General features: G+C 43.5%; 1 protein-coding gene across 2 annotated transcripts in view; it reads left to right on the top strand.

The window, feature by feature from the left end:
* The window catches only part of Intu (inturned planar cell polarity protein), a 71,590-nt gene that overhangs the window by 37,530 nt on the left and 12,625 nt on the right, over positions 1 to 21,435 (top strand). For both annotated transcript variants that reach the window (XM_052180592.1, XM_052180591.1), the window contains exons 4-10: positions 3,730 to 3,933; positions 6,185 to 6,303; positions 9,945 to 10,034; positions 10,595 to 10,672; positions 14,317 to 14,506; positions 17,880 to 17,933; positions 20,872 to 20,934. In XM_052180592.1, coding sequence (XP_052036552.1) covers positions 3,730 to 3,933; positions 6,185 to 6,303; positions 9,945 to 10,034; positions 10,595 to 10,672; positions 14,317 to 14,506; positions 17,880 to 17,933; positions 20,872 to 20,934 — 798 coding nt within the window. The remainder of the gene's footprint in view (positions 1 to 3,729; positions 3,934 to 6,184; positions 6,304 to 9,944; positions 10,035 to 10,594; positions 10,673 to 14,316; positions 14,507 to 17,879; positions 17,934 to 20,871; positions 20,935 to 21,435) is intronic.

Raw genomic sequence — 21,435 nt, 5'->3', positions numbered from 1 at the left:
ACTTGCCTTCTGAAAGAGAATGGATAAGATAGCCCGGAGCCTTGGAGCTGTGGAAGGGCCCATGCTGACTCTCAGGTGCTAGGCAGGCCAGCTCTGCCTGCTTCAGGCCCTCACAGCCCCAGTGTGCCCCTGCAGAGAGGGTGTAACCAAAGTGATTTGTTTGGTAGAGGTGAAAGAGGAGTTGCTTCTTACCTAGCACGGGTTAAAGACACAAGTGGGAGGAGATGACCAAAGCTACAAGGTTTGGACTAAGGATGGGTTATAGAGATCTCATCCTAGGCCCCGAGGACCAGGGCTTCGTTACTGAGCCCGGAAGGGAGTAACATAGGCTGGGGACATTGCACAAGTAAGGAAGCAGGAGATGTGGATGCATGTTAAAGTCTGTGGAAGAACATCAGAAAACTAAAGGGACTTTGAAATAAGGGTTATTAGATACTGCTAAAGAGACTATCCCTATAACCACGCAGTGCCTTTAAGGTCTATTAACCTTTGTTTTAAATGGTGCTTGTCTTTTTATTTAGTTATAAATTGCCCCTTATGTTATACCAAGGCAGCCAAATTTCTCAGCATTTATAGATGTTTACCATATTGGCCTTTAGACATACATGCCTTTCTGAGGTGTAATTATATTTGCATGATAGAACTGACCTTTCTGAAAATCAGAGTGATGCTAAAACAGTTCCTTAAAGAATGTCAATGGTGTGTGTTTCTCTTCGGGTTGTTGTCATGGCAAGATGTAAACGGTCCTTGCACCACAGAAAAGAGGCATTTACAAAATATACTATCAAAATCAGTTTTAAAGCACACGTCACCCTCCACAAGGCAGTGAAGTGGTATTAAATTTTAGGTTATTGCTGCTTCTATAAATCAGCAAATTTTCCAGTTTACCAATCCACTTCCCTTTTGTCATTGGGGGGGGGGGGGGGTCACAGCCAATCTTTAAACCTTCCCATCCATAGGAACCCCAGCTGGAGAAGATGCCCCCAGCCAGGGTGTGGGCCATGGCTCTTTCTCTGGGGTTCCTGTCTATGAATCCTCCTACTATGAGTACACACACACACACCACAGAATATCTATCATCTTTGACACTAAATACTGCTTACTCATGTAATCTGTGTGTGTCTAAACCCTAGACCAGGTCCTGCTCTTGTGACGCTTATTTCCCACACACACTTGCTGGGGGTCAGTTGGACAGCATGCAGGCACTGATTCTCTCTCGAGTGGGTCTCAGAGATCAAACTCGGGTCCTCAGGCGTGAAGGCACGTGTGCTCACCCACAGAATCCCCAGACCTTCAGCTCCCATCTAAGACGAGCATTCCTAAAACTGGATGCCCTCCACTCTTTCTCACTTTAATTATATGCTAATTTTCATCAGTTTAAAAATAAAAGAAAAAACCAACTTGATCCTTCTTACTGTGGGTTTGCTAATTTTTAAAATTTTTGTTCAGTTTGCTTTTCTCTAACCATACATTAATTTTCTACTTTTTTGATAGTCTCCAGATACCAAGGGCCCATATTTCCACAAACATTTTCTTTTTTAATTCCATAGACACTGGGCTTTCTGATTTGAAGTTTCGCTCCCTGCTCTCCACTTAAGTCCCTGTTAGTGTTAGCACACGTCACCCTCACTCCCTGTGTGCATCTAGATGGATTTGAACTTCTTTCTCCACTCCATGAAGATTAGCATCCGTCCCTGTAGTAAATATCTTAGGCATTGACTGACAGAGAGCAGTTCGTTGTGGCGTATAGTTTTAGAAGTTCTCCACTGTGATCAGCTGTATTTGTTACTCATCTCATACTTGGGACCAAACACCTGACCTAATGCAGCTTACAGGAGGGGGGTTCATGTTGGCTTTTGATTTGAAAGGAGAAAGTCTGTCACAGTAGGAAATGCATGGCAGAGCCCCTGGCCGCTGGAGCCTATGAAGAGACTTTTCCCTCAGGCAGCCCAGGAAGAGGGAATGCAGGTGCTCAGGTGTTTTTTCTCTATTCCCTTTGATTCAGTCTGGGACCCCAGGCCATGGAATGGTGCCTCCCACATCCAGGATGAGCCTTCCCCTCAGTAAACTCTAAGGAATAGGAATCAGGCTCCTGCAGTTCCCCCCCTTATATGAAGGCCTTCCAGCCTCTCACTGGCTACACCATGAACCAGGCCTTTATCATGTGAACTTTTGAGAGCACTTTTCAAAAAAAAAAGAAACTTGCCTATACAATAAATAGTCTTAGGAAAAAATGTGTGTGTCTAACTTAGTTCACTTTGGTAAAAGCCACTACCAGCTCCAGATGAGCACACTGAACACAGCCCCAAACACTTCCTGACCAGCCAGAAAGGAATACCTAATGTTTTTCTCTTTTGGAAGATTTTTTCAATATATATGTGTGTGTGTGTGTGTGTATATATATATATATATATATATATATATATATATAGTATATTTTTATATATAGTACATATATTTATTTTAACATATTTAATATTTAAATGAACATATATAAAAGCTATTTTTTAAAAGTGATCAAGTGTGTTAGTACTTACCACATTCTTGGAATTAGAATGGTACTTCATAATAAATTATTAAAATAGGAATTATTTAGTATTGTTTCTACTCTTTAAATGTTTTGCTCAAACGTAACTTGCTGCCTTAATACAATGTTATCTGCCTTCAAGCGTTAGCTGGTCTTTTTTATTCTTGGTCAAATATTAATTAATTAATTAATTAATTAATTAGAGAGAGTCTCGCTGTATAGTCCTGACTGGCTTAGAACTTTTTGTGTAGATCAGCCTGACCTTGAACTCACAGAGATCCACCTGCACTCGCAGGGATTAAAGGGAACAGCTGTCATGCCCAGTTTACTCTTATTTTAAGATTAAATTTGGCTCTAAATTTAAGACTTTATGAATTGTTCCCTCTAAGGGGACAGTTTTTAAATATAAACATTCAGAGCCCTGTGTGGCTCCTCAGTTTATGGTGACATGCTCACACTGGCGCATCTTTGAAATGCGTGGGTTGTTGCTGGCCAGCTGGCACTCGGTCGGTGTCTGTTTCCAAGGAGGCACCTGAGAAGTGGAAGGTGCTTCTCAGCGGCGGGAAAACAGCCACATTCTGGATTCTGACCAGTCTTGACATCAGGCTGTGAAATTAAAACCATGCTGATAAAAGTGACAGCTAATCCTCCTGCGGCGCAGAGTGCCACATGCCACTGGCTGGGTGTTTGATGCAGCTGTCTTTGGACAGGAAAGGGCTGTAAAGACTGTCTGAGAGGAGAATATTTGAAACCTGTCACATTTGAAGGAAAGACAGCTCCCAGTGTGTGAGGTTGCCCTTGAACCCACTTGAACTCTACTGCATTTGAGAAGTAATAGCCATTAGCATTCAAGACATACACTGACTATTCTACACTAAAAGGTTGTGGATTTCTGTTCTTCTGTGGTACTTCTTGTGTAGTCAGTGACTATATTTGCATGAAAGAATTTTTATTTGGAACACTGTGTTTTCGATCAATAAACACTTGTGATTTTATATAAATGTACCCACCACTGTGTGAGGAGCTAGATACAGATTCAGGGGAACACACTGTCCTTACCTTTTGCCCATGTGCTGAGGTGCCATCTCCATCCTGTACACTCCTGACTATACCTGTGGCACATGTCTTCCTTGGTTAAAATAAATAAATAAAATGCTATTTGCCTTGTTGAAAAACCAAACGTACCGTTTTCTTCCTTTCAGGTGAAGCTGACATTTGAAAACGCATATGCTGTGAGAAGGGAAACAGCCCAACCCAAAAAGAAAAAGGCCCAGTCGAGCACACAGGATTTGGTGAAACTCCTCTGTGGGCCGGAGGCTGATGCCGCCCAGCACGGTCCCCTGAGCGTCCCACACATCATCATGTACCTCACGCTGCAGCTCCAGTCAGAGGCAGCCAGGGAGGAGGTGAGTGTCTGCTCACAGGTGCCGAGGAAGCGGGGAGACCCTGCATCCTGCGATCTTAGACTTAGAGAAGAAACAGGAGGGAGTTGGCTGTGCCCTGTCGCCGTCTGCATATCACATGCTATGCTCTATATTACCTGAGTTGGCTGTGCCCTGTCGCCGTCTGCATATCACATGCTATGCTCTATATTACCTGAGTTGGCTGTGCCCTGTCACTGTCCATTTGTGTATCACATGATACAATAGGCGTTTTCAAATAAACAAGAGAAAAGCAGATGCACCATTCAGGTATTCTAAGCATCAGAGAAAGACCAAAAGCTCCCTTTGTGCCCTTCTGTACCTTGTAATGTGGTGCACTTTTTTTCTTGTGTTTTTTTCTTTTCTTTCTGTTTGTTTAATGACAAACTGAAAATGGTAAAGATTAGCCGAGTTGTAGATGTACTGCTTGGTATTGTCTGTGCTCTGGGAAATACAGACACCCAGCGATAAGAATGAATTCTAATGTCTTACACCTTGCTGGTTCCTTGTATCTTTAGAACCAGTAAGACCTTTAAGCATTTATTCTGCCCCCCCAGTGTTGATGTACTGTTCTGAACCTTTCTAGTCAGAAGACTGCTGAGCCCACAGTCATTGCCCGTCCCTCCCTGGGAAAGTGTGCGGATGCAACGTGGCCAGTTCTGCATCAATACCATAGTTAGGAGAGGCTCTTTATTCTTACCACACAGAGTGGAAGCATCTGTAAGTGCAGGCTCCTAACAAGGGCTTTAAAAATACAACTAATTAAGTTGGTCGGGCACTGCGAGCGCGCCAGCCCTTCAGTAACAAGGCTTTTCAGACTACTATGGAGACGTCTTTAAATGGCCTTTTTTTACTAGTGTAATACTTTACAACAGAATGTCATAGGGTCATTTCTTTCCCTGAGAGTTACATAATTGATACAGAGCTTGTCTTTAAATGACAAGATGGAGACTTGTAAAAAGCTAGTCAAAGAGTATTTAAAGCAGCATTTGGTATTTTGACAAAACAGGATGGAAGTATCTGTTGGACGTGGTTTAAACTTATTACGTCTACATCACAGAAGATTTTAATTCATTTGACTTAATTTCTAGAGATAAATAATAAAATTATAAGAAATACTTTGTAGCTATTTTCATAATGAAAATTGCAAAAAAACATTTGAATCATTATTATTCAGTGTATTTGGCAAACATATCCCATAGCATATATTGAATAATTTGCATATCTTAGGCATTCTTAATTAATATAAACAGTAGGTACGCGCAGTGTACCTTCCTAATAGTAGTAATAATCTTCCTAATAATAATCTTCCTATCTGTGATAGTGTAAAAGTGTGAATACATGGACCCCACACCAGGTAACTATTTCTCATAGAGATGTTTAACGATCTTTAGAGAGAGGACCAAAGAAACCAGGCCAGAGTAATGGGCAGGAGTGCACACTTGCTGTTGTAACCGTTGTAGTGATTAGAGCAACTGGAAGGTACTCCGAATTCTTCATGGTTTCTATTTAGAAGCTGTGTGAGAAGAGGCCTTGTTGCCTAAGTCTCAGCAGGAAGCGAGGCTCACACTGTCTCTCGCTGCTTTTGGAGTGTGGCACACTGGAGCGCCTACCTGGAGGGTCGTTAGTTTATTTCTGTTAGAGCTCTCTGTTTCCCGGAAAAAGGCTCTCACTGAAAATCGAAAAATAGTCAGCAGTGTGTAAATTATCCTGAAAATTAGCATTTTCTATCATTTAAAACAAATGTGCCTTGTCACATAGATGAGTTTGTGCTAGTTAAGTCCTCTCAGACGTAAGCCAGGGATTCTATAATCCTGTGATGCTTTTTCCTTCCTATTTGTCTTCTTCAGTTTTGTATTCTCACACTTTGTAAATTAAGCAAATATTTAATAACATCACCAAAAATAATGATTATCTTTTAAGGTCCAGTGTGAAAGAAAGTATATAGACTCCCATGGGTTCCGTGTGGGGATAAAACCTTAGAGCACTATTTGAAATAAGTAAATTCAATTAATCATGTAGAGATGGGTCTGTGTAGTCTCTGAACTGACTTTCAAGTGTAGCATCTGAATGCTTCTTGAAGTGTTAACATACCAGGCATAACTCTGTCCTGTGACTGAATGAAGCTGAAGCGGAAAGGACTCCTGTTTTGTTCTTAATACAAAACTGGAATTTTGGGGATGAATGTTGGTTCGAGCGTCTAGGAGGGTGATCATCTGTTTCCCTCCCCCAACAGCAGGAAATCCTTTACCAGTATCCAGTGTCTGAAGCATCTCAGAAACTCAAGAGCGTGAGGGGGATTTTTCTCACACTCTGTGACATGCTGGAAAGTGTAACTGGGACACAAGTCACTAGGTAATAATGCTTCTCTCTCTCTCCATGTTCTCATCTTTAGTTATCTCTGATAAAAACCTTAGAACTCTCTTGTGGGGAGGAGAGCTGTGCATTTGTTTTGGTCAAACTGATTTTATCTCAAGTGTGTGTGTTTAATTCAGCTACAGGTCTGGGAGTTTCCAGCATCATTTAATTAACAGAGTTGGCTGTTGACCTGTAGTTACAATTCTTAATGAAAATGTTGTCTTTGAGTTGGAAAGATGGCTTATGGGGAAAGGCGCTTGCTGTCAACCTGAGGTCAATCCCTGGAACCAGATGGTGGAATGAGAAAACAGACTCCTATAAATTGTCATGCAGCCTCCACACTCAAAGTATAGTTCACACATGCGCGCACACACACACACACACACACACACACACACACACACACCATAACCACTTCATAAGAAAGTTTTATCTTTTAAACATGGCATTATTATGCACCCTGGCTTCCTTGTGTTTTTATTGTGATAGTCAAGTCTCTAAGCAATATGCTGAATTTTTCGCATGGTTAGAAGATACTCTGACTTTACAGTAATAATAGAGAAATATAGACTGTGTTTTAGAATTCAGAATTCAGTGTCATGTGAATTTCATTTAGTGATGAAAAAGACAAAAGTCAGAAGTCAGACTGTCCAGCAGTGATGGGACTGCTGTCAGCACACAGCAGGTGGCCTTGGGTCCATGTCCAACACGGGGGTGTGGGGGTGTGTGGAGGTGTCTGGGGGTGTGTGGAGGGTGTGAGGGGTGGGGGTGAGGAAAGGAGGTGGGGTGGGAGGAAGGAGGGGGCAGGGGAAGGAGAGGGCAGGAGAACTCCTTAGCCAGTAGAGAACCCCACACTGAGTGTCAGGGCTGACTTAGATGTCACTGTTAAGTCACAGGATGAAGAGCCCAGAGCTTTTGAGTTTAGTTTTTCATAAAATAAATTGTTGTCATTTTTCTACATTTAATATTTCAAGTAATCTAAAATTCATGAAAAAAGCTCATTTCAAGTTTTAAGGGCTTCCGTGTTACTGATAAAATATGAAGTTGGATTTTCCAGATTTTGCCTTTAGTTCTCCCATCTCCTCGTAAAAATTACACTTAAAAGTTTCAGTAGAGCCGGGCGGTGGTGGCACACACCTGTAATCCCAGCACTCTGGGAGGTAGAGGCAGGTGGATTTCTGAGTTCGAGGCCAGCCTGGTCTACAGAGTGAGTTCCAGGACAGCCAGGGCTACACAGAAAAACCCTATCTCAAAAAAAAAAAAAAAGCTTCAGTAGATATGGGATGTGTAAAATAATGGGAGGAATTTACTTGTTTTCCTAAGTGAAAGTGAGATATAAGTCTCTGGCTTTTTATATATGGACAGACTGGTTATAGATTTGCAGACAATGGTTCTTGAGACTTCATTTCATACCTGAATTTATATTTATAGAAGCAGCTTGTCAAACTTCTGTCTGTTTTTCTGTTTATTCTTTCCTTCATTCACTGTAGGGATCACAAAGGAACTCACATCTGCCAGTCACAGGCCCAGTACCCCTAATCTAGGCCCCAGCCTGTCACAGGCCCTGTACCCCTGAGCCAGGCCTGAGCCTGTCACAGGCCCTGTACCCCTGAGCTAGGCCCCAGCCTGTCACAGGCCCTGTACCCCTGAGCGCCTCTCTTTTTATTGTTTAACAGCTTTGCTCAGCTTTACTTCGTAAATCATACAGTTTACCCAGGCTTAAAGTGTGTAAGTTGGAGCTGAGAGATGGCTCAGAGGTTAGGAACACTGGCCGCTTTTGCAGATGATCAGGGTTTGGTTCCTGCACCCACATGGTATGGCAAGTCACTCCAGTTCCAGAGACTCCAGTGCCCTCTTATGGCCTCTGGGGGCTCCAGGTGAGCACATGGCTACACAGACAAACATGGAGGTAAAACAATCAAACACAGAAAATAAAAACAAGTAAGTCTTTTTTTTTTTAAGTGTACAAGTAAATAGTTTCAAATATATTCAGAGATATTGGCCATGGTCAATGTCAGAACATTTTTATCACCTTAGAAAGAAGCCCTGTGGCCATTGTCATCCTGGACATCACAGCCCAAGCCCCAGGCACCCACTGGCTTGCTAGCCTTGTCTGGTAGAGTTCCTACAGTAGACATTTGAATGCATGGAATCATAAAGTGAGTGCTCATTTGTTTCTTAAAAATACTTTTTAAATTGTGTGTGTGTGTGTATGTGTGTGTGTTTGTGTGTATGTGTGTGTGTTTGTATTTGTGTTTGTGTGTTTGTGTGTGTGTGTGCATGCACGCATGTGCGTGCCTCTGCAAATATGAGTGTAGGCGTCTACAGAAGCCAGAAGTATCAGATTTCTTGAAGCTGGAGTTACAGGCACCTGTGTGAACTTGACATGAGTGCTGGGGACAAAACTTGTGTGTCCCCTGGAGGAGCAGCAAGTGCTTTTCCCTGCCAAGCCATCTCTCTAGCTCTGGAGTGGTGTTCTGGAACAAAACGTACGGCTTTCCATGTGGATTTGCTCTGTGTTCCCTGCTGTGCAGGATGGCTGCCATTTCACTCACTAGATCTTGTCAGGAATGATAAGGCATGAGGTAACCTGTGCAGGCAATAAGGACAGCTAGGAAAGCCTTCTCAAGGAAACAGTGAATGTGAAACGTCGTCTTCAGGGTTCTTTAACAATACGTGTTTCTTGTTGCTCATTCTTTTTTAAAAACTGTAATAATATTAGTATGATATAAAAGAGGCTAATGTTTGCCTAAAAGTATGTGCACCTTTAAACTTTAACATAAAAACAATATTCTGTTTGGAAAAAGAAATCTTTTTAGTAGTTCATATTTCAAGTAGCACACACTTGTGTTCTCTATATTTATTTCCATAATTGGTTATTGTATTTCTTTTGAGAAGTTATCTAATTGTTTGCAGCTGTGTGAAGTATAATTAAGAATACATTGCCCATGCGCGAAATGTACATACCAACAGCTTCTGACAGAAGCGCGCCCTCCTCTCGTAGCCTTCACAGAGTGTGCACATGCCTGTCCCTTGAGCACCTATGTGCACATGACTCAAGTTTCATCACTTGTTTCTAGCCTGTATCTCATGTTGGGCTGTCATCCTCCAGGTAGAATCACTGTTTTGTTTTCTTTGTAATCTCATTAGCGATTTATGCCCATACATGGGCAATCCCAAAGGGTCTGTGGAGTTAATGAGCCAGGATGCAAAGTCTTTTAAAAATATCATAAACTGTGTGTCTTGTTGACCTCATGTCAACAAAACATTTCACACATACCAGAGTTTCAGACAGGGTCTCCCTCCGTAAGCCCTGCTGGCCTGGGACTCACTCTGTCACTCCAACTAGCTTCAAACTCATAACAATCCTTCACCAGCAACCTCTTGAAAGCCAGGATTGTAGACATGTGATGATTCTGCTTTTGTGTGTCTTGGAGGTTTGGAGATAATTCCAAATGTATTTTTGTTGTTACAGACCCCTGCCTTTCCCGTGTGGCAGTTAGGTGTGTGGCAAGAAATTTGCCTGTTAAGCAATTCAGTTCTTAAGTTATCCCATGTGCAACCCTCTAAGGATATTTTCGTAACTCCGTAGCAGTTACAGCTATTCTAACCGCATCTTGAATTTATGTTTTTCTTAGCTCATCCCTCTGTTTAAGTGGGAAACAAATTCATGTTGCTTACTTGAAAGAGTCTGACAAGTTGCTGTTGATCGGCCTGCCTGCTGAAGAGTGAGTTGGGATCTTTTTCCCCCCCTTTAAATAACATTTCTGAAACTATGGCAACAACAACAACAACAACAACAAAAGTAAAATAATGGTAACAAGGCCTGCCTTGTTGCAATCATGGCACTTTTGTCAAAAAAACAAACTCCTCATGATGGGTTCATGATCCTAAGGTGCTGCACTAGGGATGTATTATTCCAGGTCTTTGGGGGTGTCAACATTGACAACACAGAGGTTGGGGTGTTTTCTTCCACTCCGACTTCACAAGGGTTTGCTTTGGATTTAGTGAGCCTGCATTTTATCCACGCTGGAGAATATGGGGGTCAGGGTATTTGTCCCAGATGTTATATGTCTCTGGTAAAACAGTGACTCTGCGATGGCAAAGTGGCTTCCTACCTCCGGGTGACCTCACTAGTGGGGTAAGCACCCTTTACAGCTCTGCCCACAGCTGATTTAAACCGTGCAAGTGCATACGTATAAAGACATCTTGCTTCTTTGGGGGTCGGTGTCATCAGGTCATTTCACAAATAACTCCTTTTCTTTTCTCTCTCTCTCTTTTTTTTAAGAGTTCCTCTTCCCCAGCTAAGGAACATGATAGAAGACGCTGCCCAAACCCTAAAGTTCATGTATGGTTCTTTAGACAGGTGGGTGTTTCTCTGGAATCTGTGTCATGTCCGGTGTCTTCTGAGTTTTCCTCCATGTCTAACAGTGCCTCTTGCTTGAGAAGCAGGCTTTTTGGTTTGTTCCTTGCCTTGTGACAGTTCCCTCAGGTCTTCTTTCTTTTTAAATTTTTATTTAATTCGACTATGAATTAGTTTCTGAGGCAGCATGTTGCTGTGTAGCTGGAGTGGCCTGGGCCTGCTCTGTGTTGCTCTGTAGCCTGGGACAGTAAGAGCCCATGACTCTGCCACCTCAGCCGGGATTCAGAAGCCGGGGCTGAGGGTATGAACCACCGCACCTGGGTTTTAGTGAACCCGTGATGCTATTTCTCCTTCCATGTTATATCCCATAATCTACCATGTGGAAACTCATGTAAACTACTGATTAGTACAGGATATAGTGGTTACAAGTCCTATATTACGATGTATAGTAACCAGTACATACTGCTTCTTTTGTTTAGAGGCAACTATATAGCACATGTCTGCATAGCATACAGACAAGAGAAGATTTTAAGTAAATTTTTGTGTTTTCATTGCTCTCATACTGCCCCCTAATGTTTCTTTATTCAAAAATTTAATCAAAGATGTGCATTTAGCTAGCATAGTGGCTCACATCTGTAATGTCAGCATTTGTGAGTCTGAGGCAGGAGGGTGACTGTAAGTTCAAGGCTGACCTAGGCTATGTAAGTAGTTTTCAGGTCTGACTTATAGACTTTGTCTCAAAATAAAATAAAATAAAATAAAATAAAATAAAATAAACAAAGCACAGTTAGCAGGCATCAGATGCCCAGTGTGGAATGCTAAGGTGCTGTGTGTATTCTGTCGTGTATTCTCTGTACAATATGAATGTGTGTGCCATTCATGCTTCTGTCCTGCTTCTGTTTTCTTGTAAGTTTGTAGTCATGTTTCTCTTCAGGACCCTCTGTCACCTCCCCCCACTACTGCTACTGACACCCTCTTTCCTCCCAGCAAGCCCCCTCCTACTTTTGATGTCATGTGACCCACTGAGTTTATTAGGGTTGAGCATGGGCAACTAAAGCAGTGGCTGCCCCGCTGAAGCAGCCGTCACCGTCACCTGCCAAGGTCCCTCAGGGCCCCTCCCCATGCAGGACGAAATGCCCACAGGTGGGATCTTGTACTGGTCTTGTGCAGATAACTGTAGCTGTAGTGAGTTCAGCGTGTGAAGGCCCTGCTGGATCCAGAGGCCACCTCTGTCCTGCATGTCTCCCTCCATACCTGAGTCTCACCTTCTCCCGAGATGTCACCTGAGCCCTGGAGGGGACGGCATGGATGTCCTATAGAACCAAGTGCTCACCGCTTGGGTTGGGGACTGCTGTAGGTGCTTTTGGTTTTTAGCCTTATAATATTTTGGTTTTTAGCCTTATAATAAACTATGATTTGAAGGGGAAAATTGCGGTAACTGTTAACCATTTGAATATACAGAACTATGCCTGGAAAACAATTTTCTCCAGTGGGATCTGCAGACCCCTAGGGACAAAAGTGATACTTCTGCTCTGAACACCTGAGTATACCAGTACAAAAACTGAAGGATAGTTCATGTACATTCCCAAGCATGGTGGTATCTTTCTCTGGTTATCTATGGGGAAACTTTAGAAGGACTGTGTTCAAGGCATCAGGGATGAACTTCTGTGATTTTGTTAATCTGGACAGATCATTTTTTTATCACATTCTCTGCTGGAGGAACCTGTGAGGAGGCACATCCCCCAGATTTGATTACTTACCAGGACTTCCTAATAAATGAGGTGCAAAAGGCTGCTCATCCAAACACAGTGCCTTTCCCCTTTGCTAATATGATTTAATCGATGACGCATGAGACCGTGGTCTTAATTGCCTTTTTAATGTTCTGTTAGAGTGGCAAGCTTTGCTGTATTGTGCCCTAGTTGAGCTGTTTGCACAAACTGAGAGATTGTCAAGGATCAACTTCCTGCAATCGATTCCATGCATGTCAACGAACTACTGAAGGTGTTGTGTGACCACACAGCAGAGTAGGTTAAGAGCAGAGAGACCCAGTTTCTCTGCAGTTCACCTTCTACTGATATAAAAGTTTCTCTATAATACAGCAAATTTAATTAATTTTTCCTTGTTCAAACAGGAAATTAGGAAAACAAATGGGAATATGTCTGTGTTCTTTAAGAAGCACATGGATGTAAGCAGCTACTAATAGACATTTTGTAACAATTCTTCATTAAGCTTTTTTCTATAAAAAACATTTCAAAAAGGTTTTGCAAAGGTCCAAAGACTTAATGATTATTTTAAAGTTGTGAGCAAGTTCCTATTAGCAGCATGATTGAATTACAACTGAACTTCCTTCCTCTGCCCCATCCCTGCTGTCTGCAGTGCCTGCCCACTGTAGAAAATGGTACTCCCCATTTTCCTGCCCAGCAGCCGCTGCGTGGGACTCTAGTAACTGTTACTGGGTCTCTGTCTCTATTCCTGCCCCATTACTTAATTTCCGTAAAATAGTTAGAATGACTAGCATCCCTACCTGGGCCCTACCTGTCTGATGGGATCTTAAGCCACACCCACACCCTGCTTATACACTGGCAATATTTGCCCACCACAGACGCTCTTTCCTCCCGCTGGGTCTTCTTCATACAGGGATAATAACTGAAACAGCCTATTTTCAGAGTGTTTTTCTTAATCTCCTCTAAAGCAGCAAGCTGACTGGGTACAAAGTTACATGCTCACAGTCACAGCTCTTTGGGAAGCCAAAGGGACATGTGACCTCACACGTTCAGGCAGATTGTCTCTTTAAAATAAAAACATGAATAGACACCTGACCTTCTGAGCAGCCACCATCATCACTGAGCTTGTGTGCTCGGTGGGCGTTCGTTGTCTTCTGTCTGATTCTGTTGCTGTACTCCTGGCAAAGAGAACAGTGGCTGGAACAAAGTAGGCCCTTAAATATTTGCAGGATGAGTCAGTGAATGTTACTTGGGCACGATACAAGCCGGCCATTATGTCATCTCCTGAGCTGGTCCAAAGAACAGTTGTGATCAATGCTGGGCTGCTCTTGCTTGTCTAAAATCAGCTATTTAATCTCTCCAGTCCCCTCCGTCTCTCTGTATCCTTCCTTTTTCCTTCTCTTTCTCCCTCCAATGCTTGTGCCTCAACTGAGGAGAAATATAACTTAGCTCCAAATTCTGTATTTCCCATCTAGTCCTAATAAGCACCATAAGAAGTCATGGGTAGTGAGTGCTAGGTGATTTGAAGGTGAGTTGGACCACATTAACCCCAGTTTTAGCTTGGAAACCAAAATTCAGAGAGAAGCCTATTGATTGGCCACATAAGAGTTGCCTAGTAAGAACAATTCAGAGCCAAATCTATTTATTGTACTGCAGAGTTCAGAATCTCTTTCGTGTCCTCCATTACCTGAAAGACACTGGGAGGTAAAGGTTGGGAGCTAGAGAGGAAGGACTGCGTACTTCGGCCCTTTTTCTTGTGCACAGGGCCCTGTGTCGGCCTCCTCCAGTCACCCCACAGCAGTAGCTGTAACTACAGGAACAGGAGGAGGAGAGCGTCAATGCTAGGGCAGAGCCAGTCCCTGAGCTAGGGCAGGTCCGGGCCTCTCCATGGCTTGGGCTCACTTCCACCTCCTGCTTCCCCAGCGCCTTCTGCCAGGTCGAGAACGCGCCTCGTCTGGACCATTTCTTCAGCTTGTTCTTTGAACGAGCTCTCCGGCCCGGTAAACTGCACCTCAGTGCCAGCCCCAGCGCCCAGCAGTACGACGCAGCCAGTGCTGTGCTCTTGGACCACCTCCCTGGAGTCCGCTGGCTCATTCTTCCACAGGAACTCAAGGTAACCTCAGGGGTCCCAAATAAGAACCCAAGTCACCCACCTTGTTCTACACCTGGAGCAGTCTCATTTCCTTTGGAAAATAACTTTTTAAATTTATACTTGGGGCACGCCTACCACCATGCTATGAGCGGGTCATTGGATAGGTCAGTGTGCTTGGTCCCTCTATCCACCTCTGTGTAGGTTCCAGGACTGAGGGGCCCTCTTCTCCCTTTCTCCTTAGGATGTGTGTGTGTGTGTGTGTGTGTGTGTGTGTGTGTGTGTGTGTGTGTGTTTGTCTCAGGATTATAGGTGACAACTGAAGAAACTGCTGAAGTAGGAGGCCCAATGACGTAAACTTCAACAAATGATTCTTAAAAATAGAAATTGGGTCTCTCATCATATTTTATATTTAAGCTTTCCAAACTCAGGATTCTCATCAGAAATCAAAGCTGAATGCCTTACTTGGCAGTTTTGTGGCTCTGATTTTATAGAACAAGGTCAGCTTTTGTTTCCATCCACATTGAAGCTGTGGAGTGTCTCCTTCCCTGATGCTAGTGAAAGACGGAGACTGACCGAACCCTTCGGTGTTCTGCAGTCGCTGAGTTAACATTGTTCTTAAGAATACAAGGTCTGCTGACGGCAAATAATTCTTTGTTTTGTTTCTGATTCTGAGGGTTGACCCCTCAGCCTCTTATATCCAGAAATGATGTCCCCAACCTCATTTTCTTAAAGCACATCAAACTCAAAAGTAGCAGGCATACCAGTTGGCTGCAGCACAACCACTTTAAGCTTAACCCCGACTAGCTTTCAAGTCTGAGACTCAGACTATGGTTATTTTATTTGTCTCTAACGATTACTTTTCTAATTGCTGGCCTGGCGACCTCCCGGTGGTGTGCCCGGCCACTTGCTGTGTCTCCTGGCCACGTGCTCGTGCTCATCTCCCCTCTCGGCAGCTTCCTCCTCCCCCTCCATCCATTCTCCTTCTCCTCCCGCTCTCTTCTTTCTTCTCATCTGTCTCTCCCTGTCCCTGTCCCTGTCCCTGTCCCTGTCCCTGTCCCTCTCTCCTAGCAGCCTCTAATTCCTCCAGTAATTGGGTGTAGCCAATTTTATTTAACCAATAGTTTCAAATCTATTTGAACTATTTGCACAAGTAAAGCTTGCAACTGTGAGAAGTGACTCTAGGCCCAGACTTCCTACAGAATTTAGCATTGCAATTCACAGCAACAGAGCAAACCTCGACCGTTGGCCTCACCAGTGCTTTCATGAGAAAACATCCTTTTTGACATAGGAAGGAACTAGATAATGTTGCCTGTAAGATAGAAGGACCCAGGCCCCAAAGCCCATCTCATGCCCACTGTGAGTCTTTTAACCCAGGAGAGGTATGCAGATTGTTGGGCTGTGGACTTCAGCATCGTTTGTGAGGCTACTTCTCCCCTCTGCTGGCACAGGGCAGCCAGCCTGCATGAGCTGGAGTTGGGCATTCCCCTCCTCCCACACAGGAGGTTACACGGTCCTCTTCTGCACTGAGGAAGGCTGTTGCTGACGGTGCTCACCCCAGCCCTGCCACATCCCATGGGGTTGTTCTGTAGTTAACTAGTTTCGCCATGGGACGGGCCTTGTTAAAGCCAGCCCAGTGCTCTCGAGTATGGCTCCCTGGTTCCCTTTCTTTCCTAGTGTTTCCTAGAATCAGGAGGGCATTCACCATGGCAACCTGGTTAGGCTCCTGGTGAGAAAACTCACAAAAGCTTGGGGGACCCATGGCCTGGGTTTCCATGAATTTTCAGCTGTGGAACTTACCCACCCACACGGAGCCTCTGGCAGCGTGCCAACTGCACTGCAGGTTTTCCTGAGCTGGCCCTCGCTGATGGTGGTGTCTGATGTGAGTGTCTGTCTGTCTGTCTGTCTGGTCTTGGGGACAGCAGTTTGCTGCACTCTTGCCCCTCTTCCAGACACAGAAGAGCTGACTGTTTATTCTGTTGAGCCCTTGACTTGTTTGGGCTGAGTTCCTACTTCAGGCTTTCTGCACGTGAGACCAGGAACCAGAAGCCCCAAAGCTTTTGTGATTTACAAAAAGCTCAAAGAACCTTTCATTCTTTTCTTTGGGATTTTTTGTCACTGTCTTAGATTAGTAGCTTTCATTGACAGCCTATCTTGTAATGACAGTAGTAAGCAATTTAATCCCATAAAAGGACTCAGGTTTAAAAAGTAGTTGTGAGGCAGACTGGCGCATGTTCAGTGAAGTATGGTCAGTTCAGTGGAAGTATTTGGTTTTTACTTGGAAACCATGTATTTTGTGTTTAGTATTCGGTGGGGTCTCCCTTTGGTTTTTCTCTCCCAGGTGTTTGGGAACTTCAGTCGTGCTTTGCCCGGTCACACTGGCGTTATTAGAGGGACAGTATTTCACCTATCTTAATAGAAACAGTTTATTAGTCTCGTATCAGCCCAGAGACCAAGTAGAGCAAAATCCAAAAATCTTAAGTATTTGGTCTCTTTGTCTGACAGTTTTTCTCAAGGTGCAGGGTTCTCACCAATCAAGAGAACATAAAGTATTTGCTAGATGCAGAGAGTTGTGGGTCACAAATGAGTAATAAGTCACACTGTGTGAATGTGCTGAAAGGCATGACTAATAGCTCAGGAGCTCTAGTCCTCAGTACAACGCAGTGTGAGAGCCCCACAGAGGGTTGTCTAGCTTGGGAGGGAAAGGGGTGGGGGCTGGGAGAAACGGGGATCCTTATTCACACATCGTGTGGTGTGTATGCTGTGTATTTAGGTAACTATTTTTGCATGTATACACATTTATGCATTACAGGCTAATTTTACTCTGTTTTTAAGTTGTGGATGCTTTAAGGAAAAGTTCCAGCAATTTCCATAAAGACAAAAGCCAAATCCTATGTAAAAGATTTTTGTCTAATAACTCTGTGGGGAAGTTCGGCTCTGCCAGATCCCAGGAGAACTCCTGCCTCGATGTTTTAATCTGAATAACGATTGGCAACGCTTTTATTCAAAACATTGTTTCCAGGAGAGAGACAGGGAAGAATGTTGGTATTTTCCAAGAATCGAAAAATACACAGGAAGCAGAAAAGCGACCTAAAATAGGTTAGCCACATTAATAGTGATTTTTCAGTTTGCTTTGAGACGTTTAACGAGTTAAAATTTTAACTTAAAATAAAGTGTTCTTTTAATCCCATAAATTGTTTCATGTTGATCATTAGGTTTTTAACATTTTGCAGCAACTTTTAATAAAAAACATGTATGTTAAATAAGTTACTGTTTTATATTTGCAAAGCTTAAAAAAATAACATGTTCTCTGTTGAGATATTTCTTAAGATTGTGACAGAGAAGGATACTTGTTTAGTCGTTCAGGCAGTTGAGTGCCCTTCTTGTGTTCACGTAGGTGGAACTGGACACAGCGCTGAGTGACCTCGAGGCTGCCGACTTCGAAGAACTGGTAAGAGGAAGGGGATCGCCACGGAGGCTCAGCCTTGAGCTCCAGTTTGTAGTCAGTCATTCTGAGTGATTGACAGGCGGACTTAGAGCATTGAGCCTCTGGTTTGACAGTGGCTAATGTCTGCTTGGCCCAAGGCTTTGTATTCAGCTGAAGACATTAGCTGCACAGTGATTGCCTAACAAGTGCTGGGGCTTGGTGAGGGCAGAGATAGAGGCTGTTTGATGACTTGAGAACGCAGTAGTTGTGAATGTAGCGTAGACCTGACAGTGTGGCTTTCAGCTTTTTAAATTTCTAGTTCCTCGGCCCCCCAATGAAAAGACCAGCAGATAAGTTGTCAATAGACAGTAGGTCTCGTTAGCACTCAAGCCACATAAACAACAGTACCCACTGAAGGGAGCTAGGTCCTTCAAGGTGACCACATAGAGGTGACAGAAAGATGACAGGCGGCACATTACCGGTACCTGCCTCAACTTCTTCATCTGTTGCAGTGGTAAAATACTGACAAGAGAGAGGGTTTATTCTGGCTCCTGGGTCCGTCACGGAGGGGAGTCCCAGCAGCAGGAGCCTTGGGTGCTGACTGCACTGTGACCCAGCCAGATGGTCAAGTAGAGTGTGTATGTGCAGTGCTCAGCCCGCTCTCTATGTGGTCCTTGACCCCTGCGAGGGGAGTGGACTGCCCACTGTTATGCTGGGTCTCCCTACGTCAGTAAAGATACTCCAGAAAATCCCCCCAAACATGCCTAGAAGTTTACCTCCCACACGATTTAGATTCCTAGGTTGACAGCAAACACTGTTGACAGTGCAGAAGCACACAAATCACCATGAAATACTTGGGCGAAGCCTTAGCTCATCTAGCGCTGGTGAGTAACAGGCAGGTCAAGGCTATCTGTGGAAGGGAAGGTATAATCAGTCAAATCCACACTAGGAAACATGGGAAAGTTTCTCTCTATAACAAATGAATCAGAGAAAGATGGAGGGCGGCAGAGGCAGAGAAAGATCCTGAAAGAGACTTAACCATGTGACCCAACTTCAGTGTGCAGTCTCCCTTGGCTTCTCATCAAACAAGTTTGTTAAAAACATCCATGAGGCAGGGCATGGTGGCACACACCGCTGATCCCAGCATTACGGAGTCAGAGACAGTCGAATCTCAAGCTAAAGACTGACCTGGGCTACACAGTGAGCCCTGTCTCTAAGTAATAAATATATAAGTAGACATCTATGAGACAATTAAGGAAATGCAGTGCTAATGGCTATATGTAAGACAAGAATAACTCTTTAAACAATGGAATTATGTGTGTGTGTGTGGATAGATAGATAGATAGATAGATAGATAGATAGATAGATAGATAGACAGATAAATAGATTTCTTCTGTTTTAGAGCACTTTTTCTTTGGTTTTTCAAGGCAGGGTTTATGTTTCTCTGTGTAGCCCTGGCTGTCATGTAACTTACTCTGTAGACCAGGCTAGCCTCAAACTCAGAGATATCCTCCTGTCTCTGCTTCCCAAGTGCTGGGATTAAAGGTGTGTACTACTACTGCCCAGCCAAGCACTTATTTTTCAAATTATTTTATGTGTCTGTGTGTATGTGAGTATATGTCTGTATACCATGTATAACCTTGATCCCATAGAGACCAGAAGAGGGCATAGGAGCCCCTGAGTGGGCTGCCTGCCGGTGGTGGTTGTGCTCCAGGCCTGTTGAAGCTGAAGCTGGGTCCCCTCCAAGAGCAGGGAGCGCTCCTAAGCACTGAGCCACCTCTCCAGCCCCTTAGAGTACACTCCGAAGTCACATACAAAACAAGAGTGTCTGGGATGGGTTAGAAATAGTTCAGTAAGAGAGATGGAAAGAGCAAGACATGAGGAAACACTATGAGCCCACACTCACCTGCTCAAACTCAGTGGTCACGGACACGAAGGGGCTGATGGTGCTGTTCTCTCTCACGCATGGGGACTTGCAGTGCCCCAGCATCAGCCTCCCGGGCACTGTGCTTACAGACACGTGCCACCGCGCCCAGCTCCGCTCAGTCCTCTAACTGCTGAGTAGCCGTGCATATGGATGTGACAGTTTCAAAGATACTTAGGTTGTTTCTGGTTTTTTCCATTTCCTCTCCGTTCAGTATAAAACCAGAAGATGCATGTTACAGGAAGAGACAACAACAAATATTTCTCTTCATCCTTTCCACTGGCATCCCAGGCATTTGTTGGGAATGGATGTTTCTAGATTTTCCTATATCCTCACATTCCTACGCAAAACCCCACGTGTTTAGTCCTGCGTATTGTACGTAGCTGTGGGAAGGTACACAACATTCAACAAACACCAGTGGTGCTGCTTTGTTCTGGAACTTCGCTTTTCCACATCCGGTAACTTGTATGCCCGCACAGTTCAAAACCTGTGCTGTTCTCCAACACAACATCAAACTTAGCTGCTCATCCCTCCATCGCTGAATGTAGCGTTAGCTGTAATTTCTCTGTATTCCAAATTATTCACTTTTAACCTTTACAAAAATGTCTTGATTCACTCGGTCATCTTGTAGATCCCTGGAAGAGGGATTACTCAGATAGTAAATGTGTTCAGATTTCTTTGAATACCGCACACTCTCCCACAGAGTGTGCCAGTTTGTGCTTTCAAAAGTAGTGCATGGTAATATCAAATACTGATACGAGCTTTCCTGTCACAACAGAGGTAGTTTCAAAGTCCCTTATGAAATAGCAAATGCTGTGTGTTCTACTATGTGTTTACTTGTAAAACTGTCAGACAAGTAAACACATAGGCCTTTCACTTCAGTCCTCTAGCATTGATGTCATAGGTACTGTAACAAGTTGTTTCTAATGAATATCATCTTTATTTCAACTATTGCAACTCGTCCAGAATATTTTTTATCTTCTTCGTGAAATGAATAAATAAATACTAATTATAAATCACCTGTGAATTTCCCCCCAGTCCGAGGATTACTATGACATGAGACGGCTGTATACGATTTTGGGGTCTTCTCTGTTTTACAAAGTAAGTTGAAGCTTAAAAGATTTATCAATATCTAACTGCTATATACATAGACCTAAAGTAGATTTTCTTAAACTTTTACATGCATGGAAGAAATGTTACCACTTTGCGACAAGACTATGATCTGGAAATAAGACCCCAGAGATTTGTAAATATGATGAATATTCATGTTTTACTGTATGCTAAGGCGTTTCCAAGCATGTAGAAGTGAAAAGCTACTTAAAAAAAGATGATACGATGGGCAGTGGTGGCGCATGCCTCTAATCCCAGCACTTGGGAGACAGAGGCAGGTGGATATTTGAGTTCAAAGCCAGCCTGGTCTACAGAGTGAGTTCCAGGAGAAGAAGAGGATGAGAAGGATGAGGGTGAGGAGGAAGAGGAGGAGAAGAAAAAGATAGATAAAACAGAAGAGCAGAATGTTCCTGTCTTCAGAATTTTAAAAATTACATTTATTTAGTGCATGTGCACATGTGAGCCACAGACTTATATGAAGGCCACGGACAA

Source organism: Apodemus sylvaticus, chromosome 4 (genome assembly GCF_947179515.1).
Source record: "Apodemus sylvaticus chromosome 4, mApoSyl1.1, whole genome shotgun sequence".
Taxonomy (NCBI): Eukaryota; Metazoa; Chordata; class Mammalia; order Rodentia; family Muridae; genus Apodemus; species Apodemus sylvaticus.
This window is presented reverse-complemented; position numbering and strand designations above follow the sequence as displayed.